Below are 19,414 nucleotides of genomic sequence, written 5' to 3'. Positions count from 1 at the left end.
GGAGTTGGGTTGAACAGACAAATGGGTTGAACAGACTTACTTGTGTGAAGAGTGTCAGAAAGTACAGGAAACAGTAGGAGTTCAGACAAGTAGACAGCCTAGACGTTCTCCTTAACCTTTAATAGGCTAAGTGCTGTGACCCACTCTGTCATGCTAGCTTAGTGGAATGGTAAAAACACAGGCCTTGGCATCAGCAATAACCTGCTTCTTACTAGTTGTGTGACTTTGAACAAGTTACTCATCCTCCTGAGCTTTCACTTGACTCAAATATGAAAGGTGGGAGATTCTTAAGAGTTTTGAGTTGGCATAATGCAGATAAAGTGCTTAACATAGCGCCAGCCATCCGGTAGAGTCATCACTACTGGAGACCCAATCGACATTAAATTGATCTTCCTTAAGAAGATCTGTGTCTTGCTCATGAAGATAAGCAAGACATATCCTCACTATCCAGCTCTGTGTCCGGTAGATGGAAACTGTGCTCTCATGTCAAGTTCATTGCATTGTAGAGACAGAAGCAGTTTTAGACATCCCAGTGACAGCCAGAGAAATGAGGAAATGCTGCAGGGAACGAGGATGACAAGACTAACAAGTCGGAGGTGCTTTCTCGGGTTTAGCTTGTTCTCTCAGGTTTTCTGCTCTCTACCTTCTGATTTCTACCATAAAAATCATGTCCAGTCCCTGGAGAAGTGCAAGGGGATTGGGTAGAGGGAGGGAGGCTTAGGTTATTGAATGATATACACATTTCAGATCACCTGATTCTGATGACCAAGGGTCTTACCTCAAAAAGGATCATCTTATAATGGCTAAAATGGTCAGAAACCCCAGGTAGTGCACCTCGCACTCACTATCCCTTAGATGGACATGACTGTTGGAAGCACTTAGAGTAGTCTCCTAGGAACAAAAAACTGAAGTTTTACTCTTTTTAGACTTTAACCACTTATTTTCATCTCTGTTTTCTTGATAGTCCTATGATACTGTGAAATTCATTCGGCCAACATAATTTCTATTCATTCAAACTCTTCCCCCTCCCCACCCTGAACAGTTCCATTTTGCCATTAGCTCTCACTTCACATTTGGCACTTATTGGGTTACAGTATGATTTATTCCTTGACTTTCAATGTTTTTGTCTTTCTCCTTCCTCATAATAACAGCTTATTGTGGTGATTTAATTGCTTGTGAGATGCAAATTGTATCGGTTATCTAAGGAAAAATATATATTTTTATGATTTTCAGAAGCAATTCTATTTAAATAACTCTTTTCTAAACCAGGCAGGGTCCTAACTATCAATGAATAAATACTTCTTTTACTTTTTGTATTCATGGAAAAGCGTTAAAAGCTTATGCTGTCCCCAAAATGTGCCTGAAGACCTCAGATCTATTCTAAGGCATTCTTTTTAGAGGATCTCTACAAGAGTCTGCCTCATCACAAACACAATACACTTTGAACAACTAAAGAGTAGCTGATTCTCATTCATTTGTTCAGCCAGCATTTATTGAATCTTGAATCCTTCCCAGGGGATGTGGTAAAAACCACAGTCTCTGACATCAGTAATACAATGGATGAGATGAATGTCACAGATTTAGCTACATGACAGCACATTTTAGAGCACGGAGCAAGACCATCTACCCCCGTGGGAGAGGTCAGGAAAGATTTCCTAGAGAAGTCAATGCTCGAACTAAACCCAGAACAGTGAGCATTTTAGGTAGAGTGCAAAGACAGAATCCTAATAAATGAGCACTTTTGGTGACAAGAAAATCCTGAAGGGCTAGAGTGCAGGCTGCATACTGAGGAATGAATAGAGATGATCACCTGGAGAGAGAGAAGGCAGGAGCTCTTGCCATCAGTTACTCTCTTCTCTCTCCAGTTGCCCACCCAGTCTCCTTGGTAGAGCTTCTAGACAAACAAACCTCTTTTGTTCATTAAACTCTATGACAAGTGTTGGATTATCAAGGGGAAAAGACAAGCCTGCATTCCAGGTCTTCATACAGTCTGGTGGAGGAGGCTAATATGTAAGCAAATAATTACAATGTGGTCCGTTAGGCACTAAAATAGAGGTTGATAGACAAGTGATAACTGCTTTGAAAGAATCACAGAAATTTCTATAAAAGAAGTGACTTAAGAGCTGAGTTTTAAAGATATTATAGGATTTTAGAAAGAGGAAATAGCATGGGCAAATAATTGAATGGTGTTTTGTGGACCCACAGATATTTTATTATTTTTGGAACCTCAAGTGCCAAAGAAGTGGGAGAGGATGAAGTGAGAGAAGTAGATAGAGGCCAGTCCATAAACAGCCTTATAGGATATGCTAAAGAATTTGATGTTTACCTGATAGGCACCATAGAAAACCAATGAAGGCTGTTGGAGGGAGGGGTTACAGTAATATGGATGGTCATCTTTGCATTTCGAAAGGTTTATTCTTTTTAAGGCTAGAGTAGTGCAGATGGAAAGGAGGGAACAGTTTCAAGAGCTATTGGTACATGCTTGGTCTGCCCTTAAAAAAGGCAAAATGACTGTCGATCCTTGATATAAATTATTGATTTCAAAAATACTTACGCTTTTAAACACTCCCTCTACATTTATAAAACATATTACCTGATTCAGAATTCTCTTATCTCACCTCAGATCTCTTTCATGTTTTTGTTTACAACCCACAACAAGCCAGTAAAGAAAATCTACTTGATCTCCATCTTAGAAAACTTAACTTTTTTTTTCATTTCCATATATAAGTATAGCTGGTATACAATCTTATACTGATTATATTGGTTTCAGGTAATTAGGCATTTTTATACCTTACAGTGTGATCACACCGCTAATTCTAGTAATCATTTGTCACTGTTCGAACATATCACAATATTGACTATAATCCACTTCCCCTTTTCACCCATCTAAGTGTTAAGAATTTGAATTAAAATAGATTTCCTTTACTTTCTGCTGATAACTTTGCTTAAATGTCTTTGCAAAAAAACAAACCTGAATAAAGAAAAGATTGGTGGAGAAGATGTGATAGAGAGGAAGAACAAGAATATTATTGATATTCTTGGATATCCATATTCTTATGGCTACTATGTATGGGAACGGATATTAACTAGACTTACTGTGGTGGTAATTTTATGATATATACCAATATCGTCATTATTTTGCTCACCTAAAACTAATATAAAGTTACATGTCAATTATACCGCAATTAAAAAAAAGAATATGTATTATGGATAAATGATTCAGGAATAGTTGGGATACAATTAATTTAAAGTTAGTAAGACAATTACAAGATAGAGTTTGGGGCCTTTTAACGAATAAAGCAATTTGGATTCCTCGTAATAAGCTATCGTTTAGGATAGCTAATGAGTATATCCTATTTAAACTCTACATTTGTTCCTAATCTTCTCACTTTCCGCCAAGGGACAATAAATTTTGGTTCATAGAGCCTCATTGTCTAATTCCCAGCCTGAGATCCATGAATGTGATAATGGGAGTCTATGAGCCATTTAATAGTTGAAAAAAGCACCAAGACTTAACATTTACCTGCAGTAAGGCTGCACAGACTCATTAAAATGTTATGCTTCTTTGCTTTCTTCAGGAATTATATCAAGTTACCACAGTCACTGGTTATCTTAGGCAGCTTAGCTATTTATGGCATTATAGAATTTATCGAAAAAATATTGTTTTAAAACATGGGGTCCAGCCCTCTCTGGTGTAGCCCATTTCTCTCTTGAAATGTACTTCAATAAATATTACTTTTCCTAAAAAAAAAAAAAAAAAGAAAAAAATGGGTTCCATGTTGGGGGAGGCATTGTAATCAAAGATTTCTGGTTCTGAAAAGCTTAGACATCCAAGCTTGGTTATAAGTGTATTATGTTTGAAACCAATGGAATTTGGCTAGCTAATTGAGCAGTATTCTGCAAAAATAATTTATGAAGCTTTTGTTTCATAAATGTACATCTATACAAAGGTACACTTCTCTAGAGGGAATAAGAGAGTTTTGCAGATACATCTGCATCTCAGAAATAAATATAGTTACATAAAAGACCATTTTAACAATTTTTATATTTTATAAGAGATGCAACCACTAGATGTTATATCTTGGACTTCTGGAGATCACGTGGAAAAGGTAGAATTGCATTCTGACTTTGATTTTAATCCAGGGTTTCAGTGAATATTAAAAAGGTATAACATTTAGCATTTAGTCTCTTTTTTAGTGTATTTTTTACTCTCAAGGTGTGCCTCACATGAGATATTCTGAAATTGTCCTCTGTAATCTCATTTTCATAGGAGCTTAAAACAATTTGATGCATGACTTTTTTTCCCCAGAGTTTCTTATATTTACTAGTAAGCTATTCTTGTGACTTCTTTTAATTAAATTATGAAAATTAATATATAATATGCTGTTCTTACAGAATAATGAAATTCCACGTTGCAAAACGGAAGTTTAAAGAAACATTACGCCCATACGATGTAAAAGATGTCATTGAACAATATTCTGCTGGCCATCTCGACATGTTGTGTAGAATTAAAAGCCTTCAAACACGGTAAGCAATGAAAATAGCATTTATTGAAAAGGAAAGGCATATAAACTATCAGAGGAACTCTGTAGTAGAGAAAACTCTTAAATTTCATGTTTCTAGTGCATTTCTAGTGGACAACTGGACTTTGCTTTTAACATAGATTTTATTTAAGGATGTAAATCAAGTACTAACAGCCTCCAACTATACAGTGTCTCAGTTTTCTCATCTGTACTAATGGTGATATTGTTAGTGCTTGTATCATAGGGTTGTCACAAAGACTGAATGAGTCAACACAAGTTAACTGCTTGCACAATAAATGTTAATGGTTGTTCTGGTGTCATTTGAATTATTGCTGCTCCTGTTGTTTTTGTTATTATCTTGGTATACTACACCAGAGAGTTGAGACTGAGAAATGACTCGTTGGCTCTTGTATTCTTTCCTGGTTGCAAGTTTGTTCTCCTTGTTTGTGACTAAGACTGGGCCTTTCCCTTCCTCCATGTCCTGTACAATGCTAGAGACACACTGTCTTTCCAGTGAACATGTTATTGAGTGATTAAAAGAAATGAATTCAACATATTATTCCAACTATATGTGTTTGATTGTGTTATCTGAAAGCCAAATTATTTAGTAGATTCAGTTTTTTAAGAATCTTGCTTCCCTATCAGGTATAAATTACCAGCATTTGTGATTGAACAGTTCTGAAAATACAAGGACTAAGTCTGAAACATTCATTTATATGTCCATAACACACTTATCCCAGGGTGAGGCATATACTAGGCCTTTAGTAGTACATCTGTTCATCAATTATTTTTTAAAAAATCACAATTTGTTTATTCATTCATTAATTTAGCAGGTAATTATTGAGCCTATAATATGTGCCAGGCATTGTGGACATCCAAATATTAATAAAATAATGATCTCTGTCCTTCTGAGCTTGCAATTTAATAGGTAGGCACTGCCTGTATTTCTATGCAGAAAAAGTAAACCGGAAAGTTGAGTCAGTAGTCTTGATAATTCAGTTGTAAAAAACACAAAAAAGAAGAAAGTATTGTAATTCTCATTTAGGTTGATCAAGTATTTTTGGAAATTATTTCAACTCATCCTATGGTCGTGTCACAGCCTCATACATGGTAACAATCTTCCGAGTCCTATAATAGAACTATCTGTGGCTCTCACAGTTTTTATAAAATCAACTGCTACAGAATTTGCAGAACAAATCCTGAGTTTCTAGCTTATGTAGAATATATTCTCCAAATGGAATTCCAATAGCTTTCTTATCTGCTTATCTCCCAAATATTAGATGTACAATAAGTGTTCATTGAATAATCTAGTCTATTAACATTAAATAATCATAATTATGATTTTGTTATATTTTAAGTAGTTGAATTCAGGAAATACTTGGTCAGAGATGGAAACAGACAAATCGCTTTGTAGTTTAAGACAATTTTTCCTCTAGAAGATCACCCATAAATGATTTTATCATGGATTGGAATAATGACAAAATTAATCTCGTGTAATTCTCATGTTAAGAAAATAAGCACATCAACTGAAACAAGTTCATTTTTGCTTCTTCTTACATAAATTAAAGATAATTGTATTTAATTTTTCTTTTCAAAACACTTCATTCTGGCCTAAGGCAACCTCCATCTTTAGCACTCACATCATATCTCCTCTTTCTCTGATAGTGTTGATCAAATTCTTGGAAAAGGGCAAATCACATCAGATAAGAAGAGCCGAGAGAAAATAACGGCAGAACATGAGACCACAGATGATCTCAGTATGCTCGGCCGGGTGGTCAAGGTTGAGAAACAGGTACAACTCAAAAATACTAGTTAACTTTCTAGCCAGAATTTTTTTAAAATCAAAACTGATTATAGGCAATTGGATATGTTTAGTGATTAGTATATTTAAAGAGAAATAAAATCAAGAAAGAATGAATGAAATTCATTTTTCTTTGTGTGTAGAAAGTGTTCTCTAAAACACCTGGATTTCCATATAAGGAATAGAAAATTTCATCCATCAAGCAGTTAGCAACTGTATATTTTCAACAGTAAGATTAAAAGTATCTATTTTTCATTTGTGTTTTGGTTATTTTCATTGTCTTTTAGGCCACTCTTTAAAAAAAACTCATTATTGCTATTATGATAAATTGAATGTTTATTAACCCTCAAGCTGTATCTTATACAAATTTTCCAGAAATCAAATTGCTCCCTCAGTTTAGTTATAAATATTCTAGGTATTAATTCTGAAGCATTTTGTACCTTTATTTTTAAGTTTACCTAGACTGACATTTAAGGTCTTGTTTTTATTACAGAATAAGTTCCTTACTACACTGCAGTAGAGTTCCAGAATGTCTTCACAGAAGAGGCTTAGGAAAGGCAAACTGACTAGGCTGGGGAGTCGGAGTTGCATTTGTATAAAGTGCTTATATGTTTCTTGAGAACATCAATTGTCCATTTTAAAGACTTGGGGGAGAGGGGTGCCAATGGAGATTATGTAGATGCCAAAGCATCTCTCTCCTCTCAAGTTTTCCTTTGGCCCCACCATTGCTAGACGTCACTCTCTAAAACAGCACTAAGTGTCAGGACTGTATTATACTTTACACTCAATATTTAATTATATTGACACACCTTGACTTGATTTTTTAATCCTAGACAGGAAGCCCATTCTTAATAACAGGTTATACTCATCTGTAATCATTTTCCCCATTTTTAGGTACAATCCATAGAGTCCAAGCTGGACTGCCTACTAGACATATATCAACAGGTCCTCCGGAAAGGCTCTGCTTCAGCCCTCACTTTGGCCTCATTCCAGATCCCACCTTTTGAATGTGAACAGACGTCTGACTATCAAAGCCCCGTTGACAGCAAGGACCTGTCCAGTTCCGCACAGAACAGTGGCTGCTTAACCAGATCAGCTAGTGCCAACATCTCTCGTGGCCTGCAGTTCATTCTGACGCCAAATGAGTTCAGCGCTCAGACTTTCTACGCGCTTAGCCCTACTATGCACAGTCAAACAACACAGGTGCCAATGAGTCAAAGCGATGGCTCTGCAGTGGCAGCCACCAACAATATTGCAAACCAAATAAACGCGGCACCTAAGCCGGCAGCCCCAACAACTTTACAGATCCCGCCTCCTCTCCCAGCCATCAAGCTTCTGCCCAGGCCAGACACCCTGCACCCAACCCCCCCAGGCTTACAGGAAAGCATTTCAGATGTCACCACCTGCCTTGTTGCTTCCAAGGAAAATGTTCAGGTTGCACAGTCGAATCTGACCAAGGACCGTTCTTTGAGGAAAAGCTTTGACATGGGAGGAGAAACTCTGCTATCTGTCCACCCTGTAGGGCCCAAGGACTTGGGCAAATCTTTGTCTGTACAAAACTTGATCAGGTCGACAGAGGAACTGAATATACAGCTTTCAGGGAGCGAGTCAAGTGGCTCCAGAGGCAGCCAAGATTTTTACCCCAAATGGAGGGAATCCAAATTGTTTATAACTGATGAAGAGGTGGGTCCGGAAGAGACTGAGACAGACGCTTTTGATGCCATGCCGCAGCCGGCCAGGGAATCGGCTTTGGCGTCAGACTCTCTAAGGACTGGAAGATCACGATCATCTCAGAGCATTTGTAAGGCCGGAGAAAGTACGGATGCCCTCAGCTTGCCTCATGTCAAACTGAAATAAGTTCCTCGTTTTCTTTCTAAGCATAGCAGTTCCTTTAGCCATACATATCATTGCATGAACTATTTTGAAAGCCCTTCTAAAATTCAATTTGCAAGAATCAGGAAGAACGTGAAAGGCGGTTTATAAGCCCATTATCTTTTAATTGCATGAAAATGCATGTTTAGGGATGGCTGAAATTCCAAGGTACATCAACATTAACCCACTCATTTAGTAACGTACCTTGAGTTAAAAATCCTGAGAAATCGAACACTGCTAACGCTGTGGGGTGTGTGAAAATTAGGTCATTTAGAAGATTTGATTCTGTGTTTTGAAATTATGGGAGTAAACACCTTCAAATTTCAGCCATTTCTGCTTTGCGATTAAATACAAAATACATTTTCAAAATTAGGCCATGATGTATATTTAAACACAATGGTTATCAACAACAGCTGCTAACAAGGTATCAAGTAAAGCAGAATTTGGGAATAATAGAAATGGCTGCTTATTTCGAGATATATTTGCCAACCCATTCCTATTCAGTCATGTTATTATTAATGTAATTTGAATGTCGATTTGTATGCTTTTGGTGATTTAACGCTGTGGCAAGCAATTTTGCACATCATTTTCATGTTGTTGTTCTTTATGACGAGAATGTTCTTCAACTAGAAAATGTGCAAAGCGTGAAATTCAGGGCCAGTGGGGCAAATAGACTGACTATTTGACACATTTGACTTCATGGAAACATATTCCCTAATGGCTGGATCAACTTTCTAAGTGGTCAACTTCTACACAAGCATATGAAATACCGATCAATAGAACGGCCAGTGTGACTGGGCTGATCTCTCTGCAATGGCGCCGCCCCAGGCTTGCCAGTACCACCCACATAAAGGGGAAGTGTGAGGAGCTATTCCCACTAAGCTGATATACAGGCAGGATCCCAGGGAATGAGACATGTGAGTGAGACTGAGATGGGAAAGGCTGGGGAAGAACCCAGACACAACACCAGGAAGTAAGTGAAGTTCGAGAAAACGACTTCCCCTCAAAGGGCAAGGAGAAGGACAGGAACAAACCAAAATAAAAGAACTCGATTTTTTAGAAAATGAATACTGCTAAGGAGTTCAACTGCCTAAACATCTTATTCTTATATATAAACAGAGAATTTTGCAAGTTATTTATTTTTTAATATGCCCTGAATGTTTTTTGCTATTATGGAGTACATTTTGCATATGAAAGGCTAAAACTAAACCTCCTTCACCTTTTATACCATAGTGAACATTTGCTGTTCTTTCCAAGAATGTTGCCCCAAATCTGAAATTATCGGTTCAGCTTCCTGGTATAAATGTTTACTGTTGGAAGTCAGGTAGCACTGGCAAGGTCTGCAGATCAAAACACTTTATCATTCAGCTTGACGGCAAAAAGCCCAAGAGAAACAAAATGAAAAATGTATTGACCAGAAAGCAAGCAATGCTGACTGCTTGTTAGAAACCAGTCTAGTAATCTCAGATCGGCAAAACTTCGGCCAAGGTAATGGCCTTCAAATGGTAAGGAGAAGTGCCTCCAGACAAACTTCTCCAGCAGTCCAGAAGAATGAGCAGGGATCTCAACCGGGTACCCAAAGGTGGAGGAAGCCCTGAAATCCACCAGTCCTTCCTAGCTCTCTTCCACAACCAGCTTTCTCCATTCTCGACTCTCTTTACCTTTCTTCTCCATTAATTGCTTGTCAATTCCCTGTCACTATTTTACTTCTGAACTTCACCAGGCCTTAATCAGCCTCCGTCCCCAAGGAAACCACTTCTCCACTCTACCAAAATGTGCTTCTCAACCTTTTAAAATCCTTGTCCCTTTTGATGGACACTGAAATTTTGAAAGCTCTCTCTTCTCAAACACCCCTGAATTCTAGCATACTGCCCTGGAGTGTACCATTCAGGATCTTCTTGGTTGCTGGAGACACAGAGGAAATAGAGTCTAAATTTTCCACTTTAGTTAAAAAAATTTATCAAGCTTTTAAAGTAAGTATTTTCATTTTTGAAACAGACTCTTAGTAAATTATTAAATGTGATTTTTTTTTATCTACCCACCTCTCCACTCAACCTGAAGTTGTGATACGCCCTCCAGAGGAGGCTGCACACGCACACGCACGCACACACACACGCACATACACGCCTCCACTGACCTAAAGCCAGACACCTGCCATGCACTTGGAGGTAGAGGATGGAGGCAGCAACTTTCAGGGAGCACTGATTCTTGGACATACTCTGTCCTGGGTCGAACCCCACTGGCAGCAGGAATTCTGAATGTATTGGGGACCCCTCCTTGGGCCTCATTAGGCCTCAAACACAGTAGAGTTCATCCAGAATTGCTGAAGACAGAAGATTCAAAAACAAAATCTATAAGCATCACTGAGGTCTTAATCACAGAAAAATGTGATAAACCATATTGTGAAAAACTTATGCATTGAAGCCAATGGCCATTTTGTGTCTATCTTACTCGAGCAAAAAAACTCTTGGATGTTAAAAGATAGTTGTATTATGTGAAAACCATAGGATTCAACTGTTGTGTTACTCTCTGTGGAGTTGAGAGGGGTCTCCCATTTACACTTAGCAAGGTCCCATTGGTCAATCCCAAATGGTGTCTTGAAGCACAGTTTAACTAAGCACTGAGTAGCCATGTGCTTTCTCAGTTCAAGTTTGTCTGCCTTCTTCAATGTGCAGGGTTAATCAAGCTAACACTTAATTGCAAACATCCCTTGTATGAGGTTAACAAAAAAATGTTGCTATGTCTGATCTAAACGTTTGCATTGTGTTCAACTAAATTGATATCCATAGATAGCAAGTTTTGTTTAAAGACACTTTATTGAGTTTTTAATTTTTTATCTCTTGCTCTAAGGTGCCTTTCTCACCTCCCATTGACTCAGTGATTCTGAACATTCTTAATTTGCAGGTTAAACAAGTCTAATAGGAGGAAATCAGGCACAAAGTGGCTAATTCTCACGTCCATTTGCAAAACAAAACTATAAGGAATGATGAAACCTAAGCAACTAAATTAACGGGTCACTTAAGAAAATATCATAAATATTACCTTATCTCCCCCAGAAGCTGATATTTTTTTTTGCCTTAAAATGACTTGGTTATGTTTTTGTAAGAGAAACTTAATTTATATAATTATGTGCATTTAAGTGAGCAGTTCTAAAAGTCATGTATGACAATGCAATTGTCTGTTTCCTGAAAACAAATAAATCAGGAATACCATATCCATTTCAAGCTACCATTAAAATGTAATTTCCTTTGCTCTCTTTTACTGAGATTATTTGTTTTAAAGTAAAACATTAAAAAGATGTCTATAAATAGCTAATGTGACTGTTGTTATCTGGAACTAACTGTTTGGGTCTGAACTGACTGGTCCCAGTCAACCGAACTGACTATATACAAATTTTGGTATAAAATATAAAACTATCTTTTTGCAATGTTGCTGAAGAAATAATTGGAAAGAGAGAGATTTGTAAATGTTTTTGAGGGTATCATAAGAAAAATAATTTGATATAAATTTGATTTTTTTTTTTTTAGTTTGACATATCAAAACTCAGATACCAGTGCATGTGAGCTTTGTGCTAACTATAATAAAAAAAGTTTGCTAAACAAATGATAAGAAATGGTGACCAGGCAGGTACCCAAATGCTGCAGTCCCTGGCCACTCAGAATAACCATTTTTAGCACCTACTCAGCTCTGTCTTTCCAGGGGAGGGCTCCTGCTCCAAAATGGATTTTTTCCCTCTTCTCTAAAAAATCCCATTCCTTCTATTCCACTAGCAATTTTGCACTATGTGTCCATGATTAATTCCAAGGGAATTATTTTAATGGAGTCTCAGAATGTTAGAACTCTGGAATACAAAGCAACAAAGTTCTAACAGAGACATTTCATACGTTTCGGACAAGAGGAAAATTAATGAGGCAGTATTATCCTGGAGGATAATGTAAGGGGATCACCCAGCATGGTTCTAATGAGATCAGACTGGTATGTGTCCATTCTACCACCTTCTAGAGAGACCAGTGACAACAACACTGTATGAAACAGGCTTGCTTGACCAACTTAAAAGTGTAAGCCACTTCCAAACACTTTTGCAACTACATACGTTAGCAGTACCTCTCAGCATCACCATTTAAAAGCAAAATATACTCACAACGATTATTCTGTCCTAATCATGGATAAAAATAAGCTCCCAGACCTTAGAGCAGCCACTTTTATTAGCCTGGTTTCAACTGCTTTAAAAATCTAGTACAGAAAAAATTTTTTTTAAACTTTTTAAATTCTCATTAATTACAATAAGACTTCACCCTCAAGCCTACCTAATTCCAAATCATTGAGATTTTTACTACATTTCGAAGCAGAAATTTATCAGATACTATGCAAACTATAGGTTTATGCACTGCCTTAAATCACAGCACCACAAACCTATTGAATGGAAAACAATTTCCTGCTCAGACAAATAGAAGAAATTCCAAAGATACATTTGTATGATATATTTCTCTTTGCTCATTCACATGAATCATAACTTTTTTACTATTTTAAGTCCTGTACGCTTTAGGATAGACATGGGGGTTCTAGCGTTCCCAAACACTGTCAGGACACCTGCACCTACTTTTTCAACTTTTCACTGATCTGCCCTTTTTCTTATTGTTTGGATGCTCACCTGTCCACTACTTGCTGCTTCTTCCTTCCTTTTTTCTTCGTCCACATCGCTGTGACTCCCTTCCCAGAGTTCCGATCCCGGCCCATCCTGTGCCCTCGAGTAAGTAGCTACTCACACCTTCCCTTTGCTACAGCTCAGGGTGCCACTCTCCTTCATTTGAGTCATGAAGACATCATACCACACACACTCAGGTCACAGATGCTTTTGAGCATCTCTGAAGTGCTTCACCTGAGCCCTCTGGGCAATGTTCCAACACTACCTCCAGTTATCAGAGGTCCCACCGCGGCGCCTGGTGGTGGGGAGACCTCTGCCACTCCAGGATGGGAACTCCTTGCCTTTAAAGAGGTCTGTTCAGCTCTAGATCCCAAGCCCCTGGTTGTTCCTGTTGCCTCTCTCCTTCCTCTTATCGGTAACATCTCACTCTCACTCTTTCCCCTCATAAACTGAGTAAGCTTCTCCCATGCTATTAGCAACACTCGAGAACTTAACCTTCCTCTTTGTTTTGCTATACATCTCACCTTCTTTTTATAACCAAACTACTTATAAAATAAATTACATGAGGTTTTCCCATTTCCATAACATCCGTCTGCTAACCAGCACGTGAGAGTCAGACCCACAGTCTACCCAATACCACGGAAAACTGGTCTGAGTTCATCCATGACTTTCTAGAAACAGATTCAATGGACACATTCAGTCAGCATCCCTTTTGGACTTTCTGAGGTAGCTGACACGGCAACTACTTAAAACTGCTTCCCAGTTTGTCTCCTACCTCTCTGGCTCAATTATCTTTATTCACTTTTCCAACCTTCTTGTTTTTCATCACTTAACTGTCAGAGTCCCCACAGATTCTATCATGCCCCACTTCCCTTTGCTCCTCACCTTTCACACTCTCCCCCAGGTGGTCTTATCTATGATCTCAAGTACTAACGCAGAATAAGCCCACCCAATCATATATCTCCTGCCTAGATTTTCCTCCTGAGCATTACCCTGAAATGTCTTCACTTGGGCCCAGAGTCACTTCAGATGCCCCAGACTGAAACTGCTTGAGGCAGGGACATCTCACTCACATTATAACTTGGGCTTCTTATACCATGCCATGCAGTAGGCACTCAATAATGTCAAATGAATGGAAGTGCCTCGATCTCCCTGGGCCTTTTACTCAGCTTTCAGCAACTTCCAATCTGCAAATTCAGAAGTCTTTCAGTCAAGAGAAAGAACAATCATCAAGCTTCATTTACATTGTCCCAGATTTAATCTGTTACTTCTCTCAAAGGTCTTCGTATTTTAAAGGGGTCTGACAGGAAATTAATTAATGCCAAATAACTGGTAATCATGTTTCTACAGGACTTAAAATAGCAGCCCCTCTCTCAACCCCACCCAGGCCTCAGCATCTTTGGCCTCTATCCCTCTCCATCCCCAAGACACCATATATGATGTCCATGCCTAAACTTTGCTAGTTCATTGGGAAGACTGACTTCTCTCAACTTCACTGTCGGCTCCAAAGAAAATCAGGGGGTCTAGTCTTCTTTCCCCTGTTCCTGAGCCCTGGAATATCACATTCCTGCTCCCCACTTATCTTTACTCTGTATCCTACCCATGCCAGGCCCAGAGCCAGAGCCAGCCTACGGAGTGTTTGGGTCCCAGACTTTAGAATAACAGCCCATGTTTGGTGAACTGCCCAGTACTGTGCCAATAAATGCTTCTCATGTATTATCTCATTTAATCCTCCCCTCATTCCCACAGGTAATGTATCACTTAGGGTGTATTTGGCTATAGGTATAAGAAAACCCTGGCTGAAACAACTTTAAACATAAGGACTTTCTATTATCTAACATAAATGACGTCCAGAGGTACGGTGGCTCCAGGTAAAATATGATTTGCTCAGTTACAACATCGAGGTCCCAAGTTCTTTCTCTGCTTTCCTCCTCATCAGCAGGGTACTACTGATGGTTTCTCTTATTGTCCAAAAGATGGCTTCCAGGGCCAGTTGGTGTCACAGACCTCCTTGATCACATCTAACAGGATTGCAAATGGGGTGGGAACTCTCCACCCAACTGTGGAATATAAATCCTTTCCTGACACCTGATTAGACTGATTAGACACCTGATTAGATCACATGCTCATTCCTGAATCTGGTAGCAGTCACTATGTGTATGCCCTGACTGGCTTCAGCCAATCAGAACTCCTCCTTTGAAACTAGGGAGGAGAATCCTACAAAACTATAACTGTTAGAATAGAATAGAATAATGAATAGATGTGTGTGTGTGTGTGTGTGTGTGTGTGTGTGTGTGTGTGTGTGACCTGTATAGTTATAGGTAGTTATTATTAGTTGAGAGAAGTAATGCACTGAGAAATCAGTAAATTGCCAAAGATCACAAAGCTATTTAGTGGTAAAGATAAGATTTAAATGCATTTAGTCTCTCTCCATTGTTCAAGATATAAACTACATTAATACCTGAGCTGTGCCCACACAGCAATCTTTGGTGACTGAGATGTAGCAATCAAAATTACAGCTCCGAGAAGGCAGAATGTCAATTTGATAATTCCTGGTGCGAAACTTAATTAAGGGAGACAATAGTGTCTTTTTGCAAAAGTCTTTAATACACACAAAAATGTTTTTCCCCCTACTTTATGAGCCATTAATCTTTAAATTACCCATGAGAAAGTAAGCATGATATTTCCTTTGAGAATAGTATGCTTTGGTTTTCTTCCAGATTCATGAGTGTTTTTCTACCACGAACCTGATGTAATTTTTGTTTAATAACTGGCCAAAAACCATGAAATTAGAAAAAATCTTGCTGGCTTCAAAATATATTCCAAATTCAATCATTTCTTAGCACTTCCACCGTTCCACGGTAGTCCAAGACACCATCTTCTCTGACCTAGAGCACTACAATGGCCTCATTGTGAGATGCAGGCTGCCGGAGAAGGTTGAAGAGGAGGAGTTCAAGTGAGGACATGTTTAGCTTGCCGTAATCTTGGGCAAAGAGATCCAAATGTGGATTTGGCACTCGGGAAAGTTCTAGAATGAATGTTCAAGCAGCCTTACTCATCATTTTATTCATGGCTTGAGGGACCTCAAGGATCCTTTGCTCCAGAACCCCCCACTTCCCAATCCCACCCTTTAATTTCTGACAGTCAAGGACAATGCTTGGGCACACGGTGTTCACCAGGCTTCCTGACTGCTACTTCCCCAGGCAGTTGGGGTGGGACTACTTTATCTCCATCTAAATACACTCCTCCACATATGTCCCTTCTCTCAATTTTCTGTTTCTTAAGATACGGGAAGTGGGGGAATCCTAGGGTTCCTAGGAGGGTCTTTTCTAGAAGCCCCTGTTTTCAATCCAGAGCAGTCTGACCAAGCTCTGGGTCTGAGAGAAGCTGTCTTTTCTCTTTGTATAAGAGCTGTCTTTTCTGTTTCATACTCTTTTACTGGGCTGTCTCCTGGAGGCAGCAAATGCAGTACATCATGGTTCTCCAAATCTCAGCACCAAACCTGCGCAGAAGCCCCTGCTGAGATAGATAAGCTTATCCAAAGGAAAGAGGACAGCATGCTAAAGGCTGTGCACATTGAGCCACTTATTTTATTGAGTTTCTTTGCCCACAGAACACTTTCTTACATTTCGGAGACATGTCTCTCAGACCTGCCTGGAACATCTGAGGAAAGCATTAGGCTACAAATGCAAACTTCCATCAATGCCTTTCACCTCTTTCTCAACAACGGCTAAGCCAAAGCTTCCCCTATATCTCAACTGCCCAGAGGAGATCAGTCTTTTGTTACTGACAGTGAAATCTAATGGAATCCAGAAGAACCAAGCAACTGGTAAGTGGAAGTCTAGCAAAACCTGCAATGGACAGTCCTGCCCCTCCTGACTGGCAAAGACAGGGCCGTAGGGTAGAGCTGCATGCTGGGGGCCGCTGCCAGGTCGTCCTTGGTCAGTGCCTGGCTCCGGACACGCTGCAGCATCTTGAGGCCTGCAGAGAGTGTCCTAGTGAGGCAGAACTCACAACTGGGACCCCAGGGTAGGCCAGGATCCCCAAGGGAATGCTGAAGGGTGTTACCCCAGCCCAGGCCTTTCCAGGTGCTCCATCCACATCTTGCCACTACCTTCCCATAACTCCCAGACTGCACACCACAAAAATAGCTGTGTCTCCAGATCCCTGCTTCTCAAGGGCTCCAGGGAGCACCTGGATTCCCAGCCACCCAAGTGATCCTTGAAGAAACCAAGATGCCACACAACTTCATCGTCAAGCTTTCAACCACCTACCTCGGGCCTGCTGGTCCAAATCCCAGCTCCCCATGCTCAAGATCATAAGGAACAGCCACTGCCTTGCCTCAGGTGGTCCGACTATGGTGACACGTGTCTGGCCTGTGGCCGTGAACCACCCCTCCAGTTGAATGAAGGTGTGGCTGTGCACCTCAATGCAATGAAGGTCTGTGTCAAGACGGCCTGTGAGCCCAGGGAGAAGCACAGTAAACTATTAGCAAAGGCGGGTGGGGGGAGGCAGAAAGTGGGAGGTCATTTGGAGATAGAGACCTGGGACAGATGGAAGGTTGGCAGCCTGGAAGAGAGGAGTAGGGGAAGGACATGGGCAAGGGCCACCCACCAAAGATGCGCTCCTCCTGGTCCTCTTCCATGTAAAATACCAATGGAAGGTAAAAGTTTTCAGGGTTAATCCACCATGGCTCCTCACTGCAAGTCCTTGTTTCCATGTCGTGATTCAGAATAGGGGAAAGCTCAATTGATCTGTCAAAAAAAAAAAAAAACTTAGAAGATCAGGAAAGTACCGGGCCATGTGTGTCTAAATAACCCCATGTCTTGGACCACCTTAGGGAGGGGTGGCCCATCCCTATAGCTTCTCTCAAAAAAAATCCACTCCAAGCTTAATTCTTTCATATGAAATTGGATTATCTGATTAGTACTTGTCTCTCTGATGCTCGGGAATTCAAAATCATTTTCATTCTAATTTCAAAAGATTTTGGAGCAGGGCAACTGACAGGGGTTGAGGGATGGAAGGTACTAGGGCAAGAAGGTCCTAAAATGGCCTCCCAGGACTTGGACAGGAACTGGTTTAGTCTGTTCACACTGCTGTTACAAAATATCATAGACTGGGTGGCCTATAAACAAGCATTTATTTCTCATAGGTGAGAGAACTAAACGGAGGCTGCGAAGTCCAAGATCACAGCACCAGCAGATTTGGTATCTGGTGAGAGCTTCATGGTTCCTAGACAGCCTTCTTTTCAATGTGTCCTTATGTGGCCAAAGGAGCAAGCAAGCTCTCTGGGGACTCTTTCATAAGGACACTAATCATATTAATGAGGAGGAGCCCTTCCAAAGGCCTCACCTCCTGATACCATCACCAACGTGTGAATTTTGGGGGTACACAAACATTCAGACCAGAGCAGTTACTGCTGGCCCACCAATAACTATACATGTGTAGCAAATAAAACTGAGCTTATTTAGTGTGTTGCATGGAGAGGAAACAACACAGGAATACAGAGCCTCTTCATTGATGGGGGTTGTGGGAAGCTTATCACAGCATTTGGTCGAGTGATTCTAAGGAGTGATTAGAGAAACACAGGCCAGTTTAGTAAAAATGGGGCAATTTGGTGGTAACTGTAGCAATTTTCATCTAGGAAGCAGGGAGATTATGGGTTTTGACTTCAGAGTGTCATTGTCACTGTCTAATTTCAAACACAGTGATAGAGTGGTCTTTCTACGTCTTGTTCCACCACGATCACTAAGGTCTTGACTGGTTAAAATATTCTGCAAGAGATGTATTATGTTTGGTAGGGAACATTGGCATTTACCTGTCAGCTAGCAGCAGCATGCTCCTAAGTATGGGTTTGTTTGTTTGTTTTTTCCTATCTCCCTTTTTGACCTAAAGTCAAGTCAACCCTTAGGACATTCATCTGCAGGGTTCAGATTCACAATATCATCAGAATCCATTGATCACAAGGTTATTTGGAGAACACCGTCTGCATCTGAACCACCGTGATTCTCTCATGTGCCTTCTGTTGCAAGATGAGTTATTGAATCATGTAAATTGACAATGAATGCACAGTAGCGTTTAAGCCTGAACAGGACACATGGATCAACTACAGTACAGGTAATTACCAGAAACAAAATGATTATTAATCTTATTACTACCCTGCAAAAGAAAGAGCCTAGATTCCAAAACCAGGCCATGAAATCAGGTTCCCAAATCCATCTGAATCTAGATGATCCTAGAGAGCCAGGTAGTCTTTTTTTTAACTTAACTACAAATTATTCTACCTGACTGATAGTATTTTAAGTAGGTGCTGCAGTGTTTGCTATAAAACAAAGTTCTTAGGTAGCCAAGAAAGAGCTAAAGTCTGTATAATCATCCATAACCACCATGAAACTTTAAGCTAGTTTATTGGATCTCTTGACCAGAGGTAGTGTCATTTATGACTTCTGCTAGGGTCAGAGACAAATTTTAGACCATCTTCTCTAATTGTATTCTTACTATTAGAATTGAAGCAGCCAGAGTATAGATGAAGAGAGAATCAGTTCTCTCTTTTGGAGCTTCCTGAATAGTCCA

General features: G+C 39.7%; 2 protein-coding genes across 3 annotated transcripts in view; one reads left to right on the top strand and one right to left on the bottom strand.

Moving 5' to 3' along the window:
• The window catches only part of KCNQ5 (potassium voltage-gated channel subfamily Q member 5), a 451,448-nt gene extending 439,884 nt beyond the window's left edge, over positions 1 to 11,564 (top strand). For both annotated transcript variants that reach the window (XM_039853208.1, XM_039853207.1), the window contains 3 exons: positions 4,396 to 4,527; positions 6,189 to 6,315; positions 7,219 to 11,564. In XM_039853208.1, the coding sequence (XP_039709142.1) occupies positions 4,396 to 4,527; positions 6,189 to 6,315; positions 7,219 to 8,181 (1,222 nt within the window). In that variant the 3' untranslated portion in view covers positions 8,182 to 11,564. The remainder of the gene's footprint in view (positions 1 to 4,395; positions 4,528 to 6,188; positions 6,316 to 7,218) is intronic.
• Positions 11,565 to 16,682: 5,118 nt separating this feature from the next.
• KHDC1L (KH domain containing 1 like) lies at positions 16,683 to 18,679 on the bottom strand. Its single transcript, XM_039853335.1, has 4 exons — positions 18,660 to 18,679; positions 17,456 to 17,595; positions 17,116 to 17,298; positions 16,683 to 16,822 (listed from the first exon to the last, which is right to left on the bottom strand). Exons 1-4 carry the CDS (start codon positions 18,677 to 18,679, stop codon positions 16,683 to 16,685), a joined length of 483 nt encoding a protein of 160 aa, XP_039709269.1.
• Positions 18,680 to 19,414: the final 735 nt, after the last annotated feature.

The sequence above is a fragment of the Pteropus medius genome, unplaced genomic scaffold, assembly GCF_902729225.1.
Source record: "Pteropus medius unplaced genomic scaffold, Ma_sr-lr_union100, whole genome shotgun sequence".
Classification (NCBI taxonomy): Eukaryota; Metazoa; Chordata; class Mammalia; order Chiroptera; family Pteropodidae; genus Pteropus; species Pteropus medius.
This window is presented reverse-complemented; position numbering and strand designations above follow the sequence as displayed.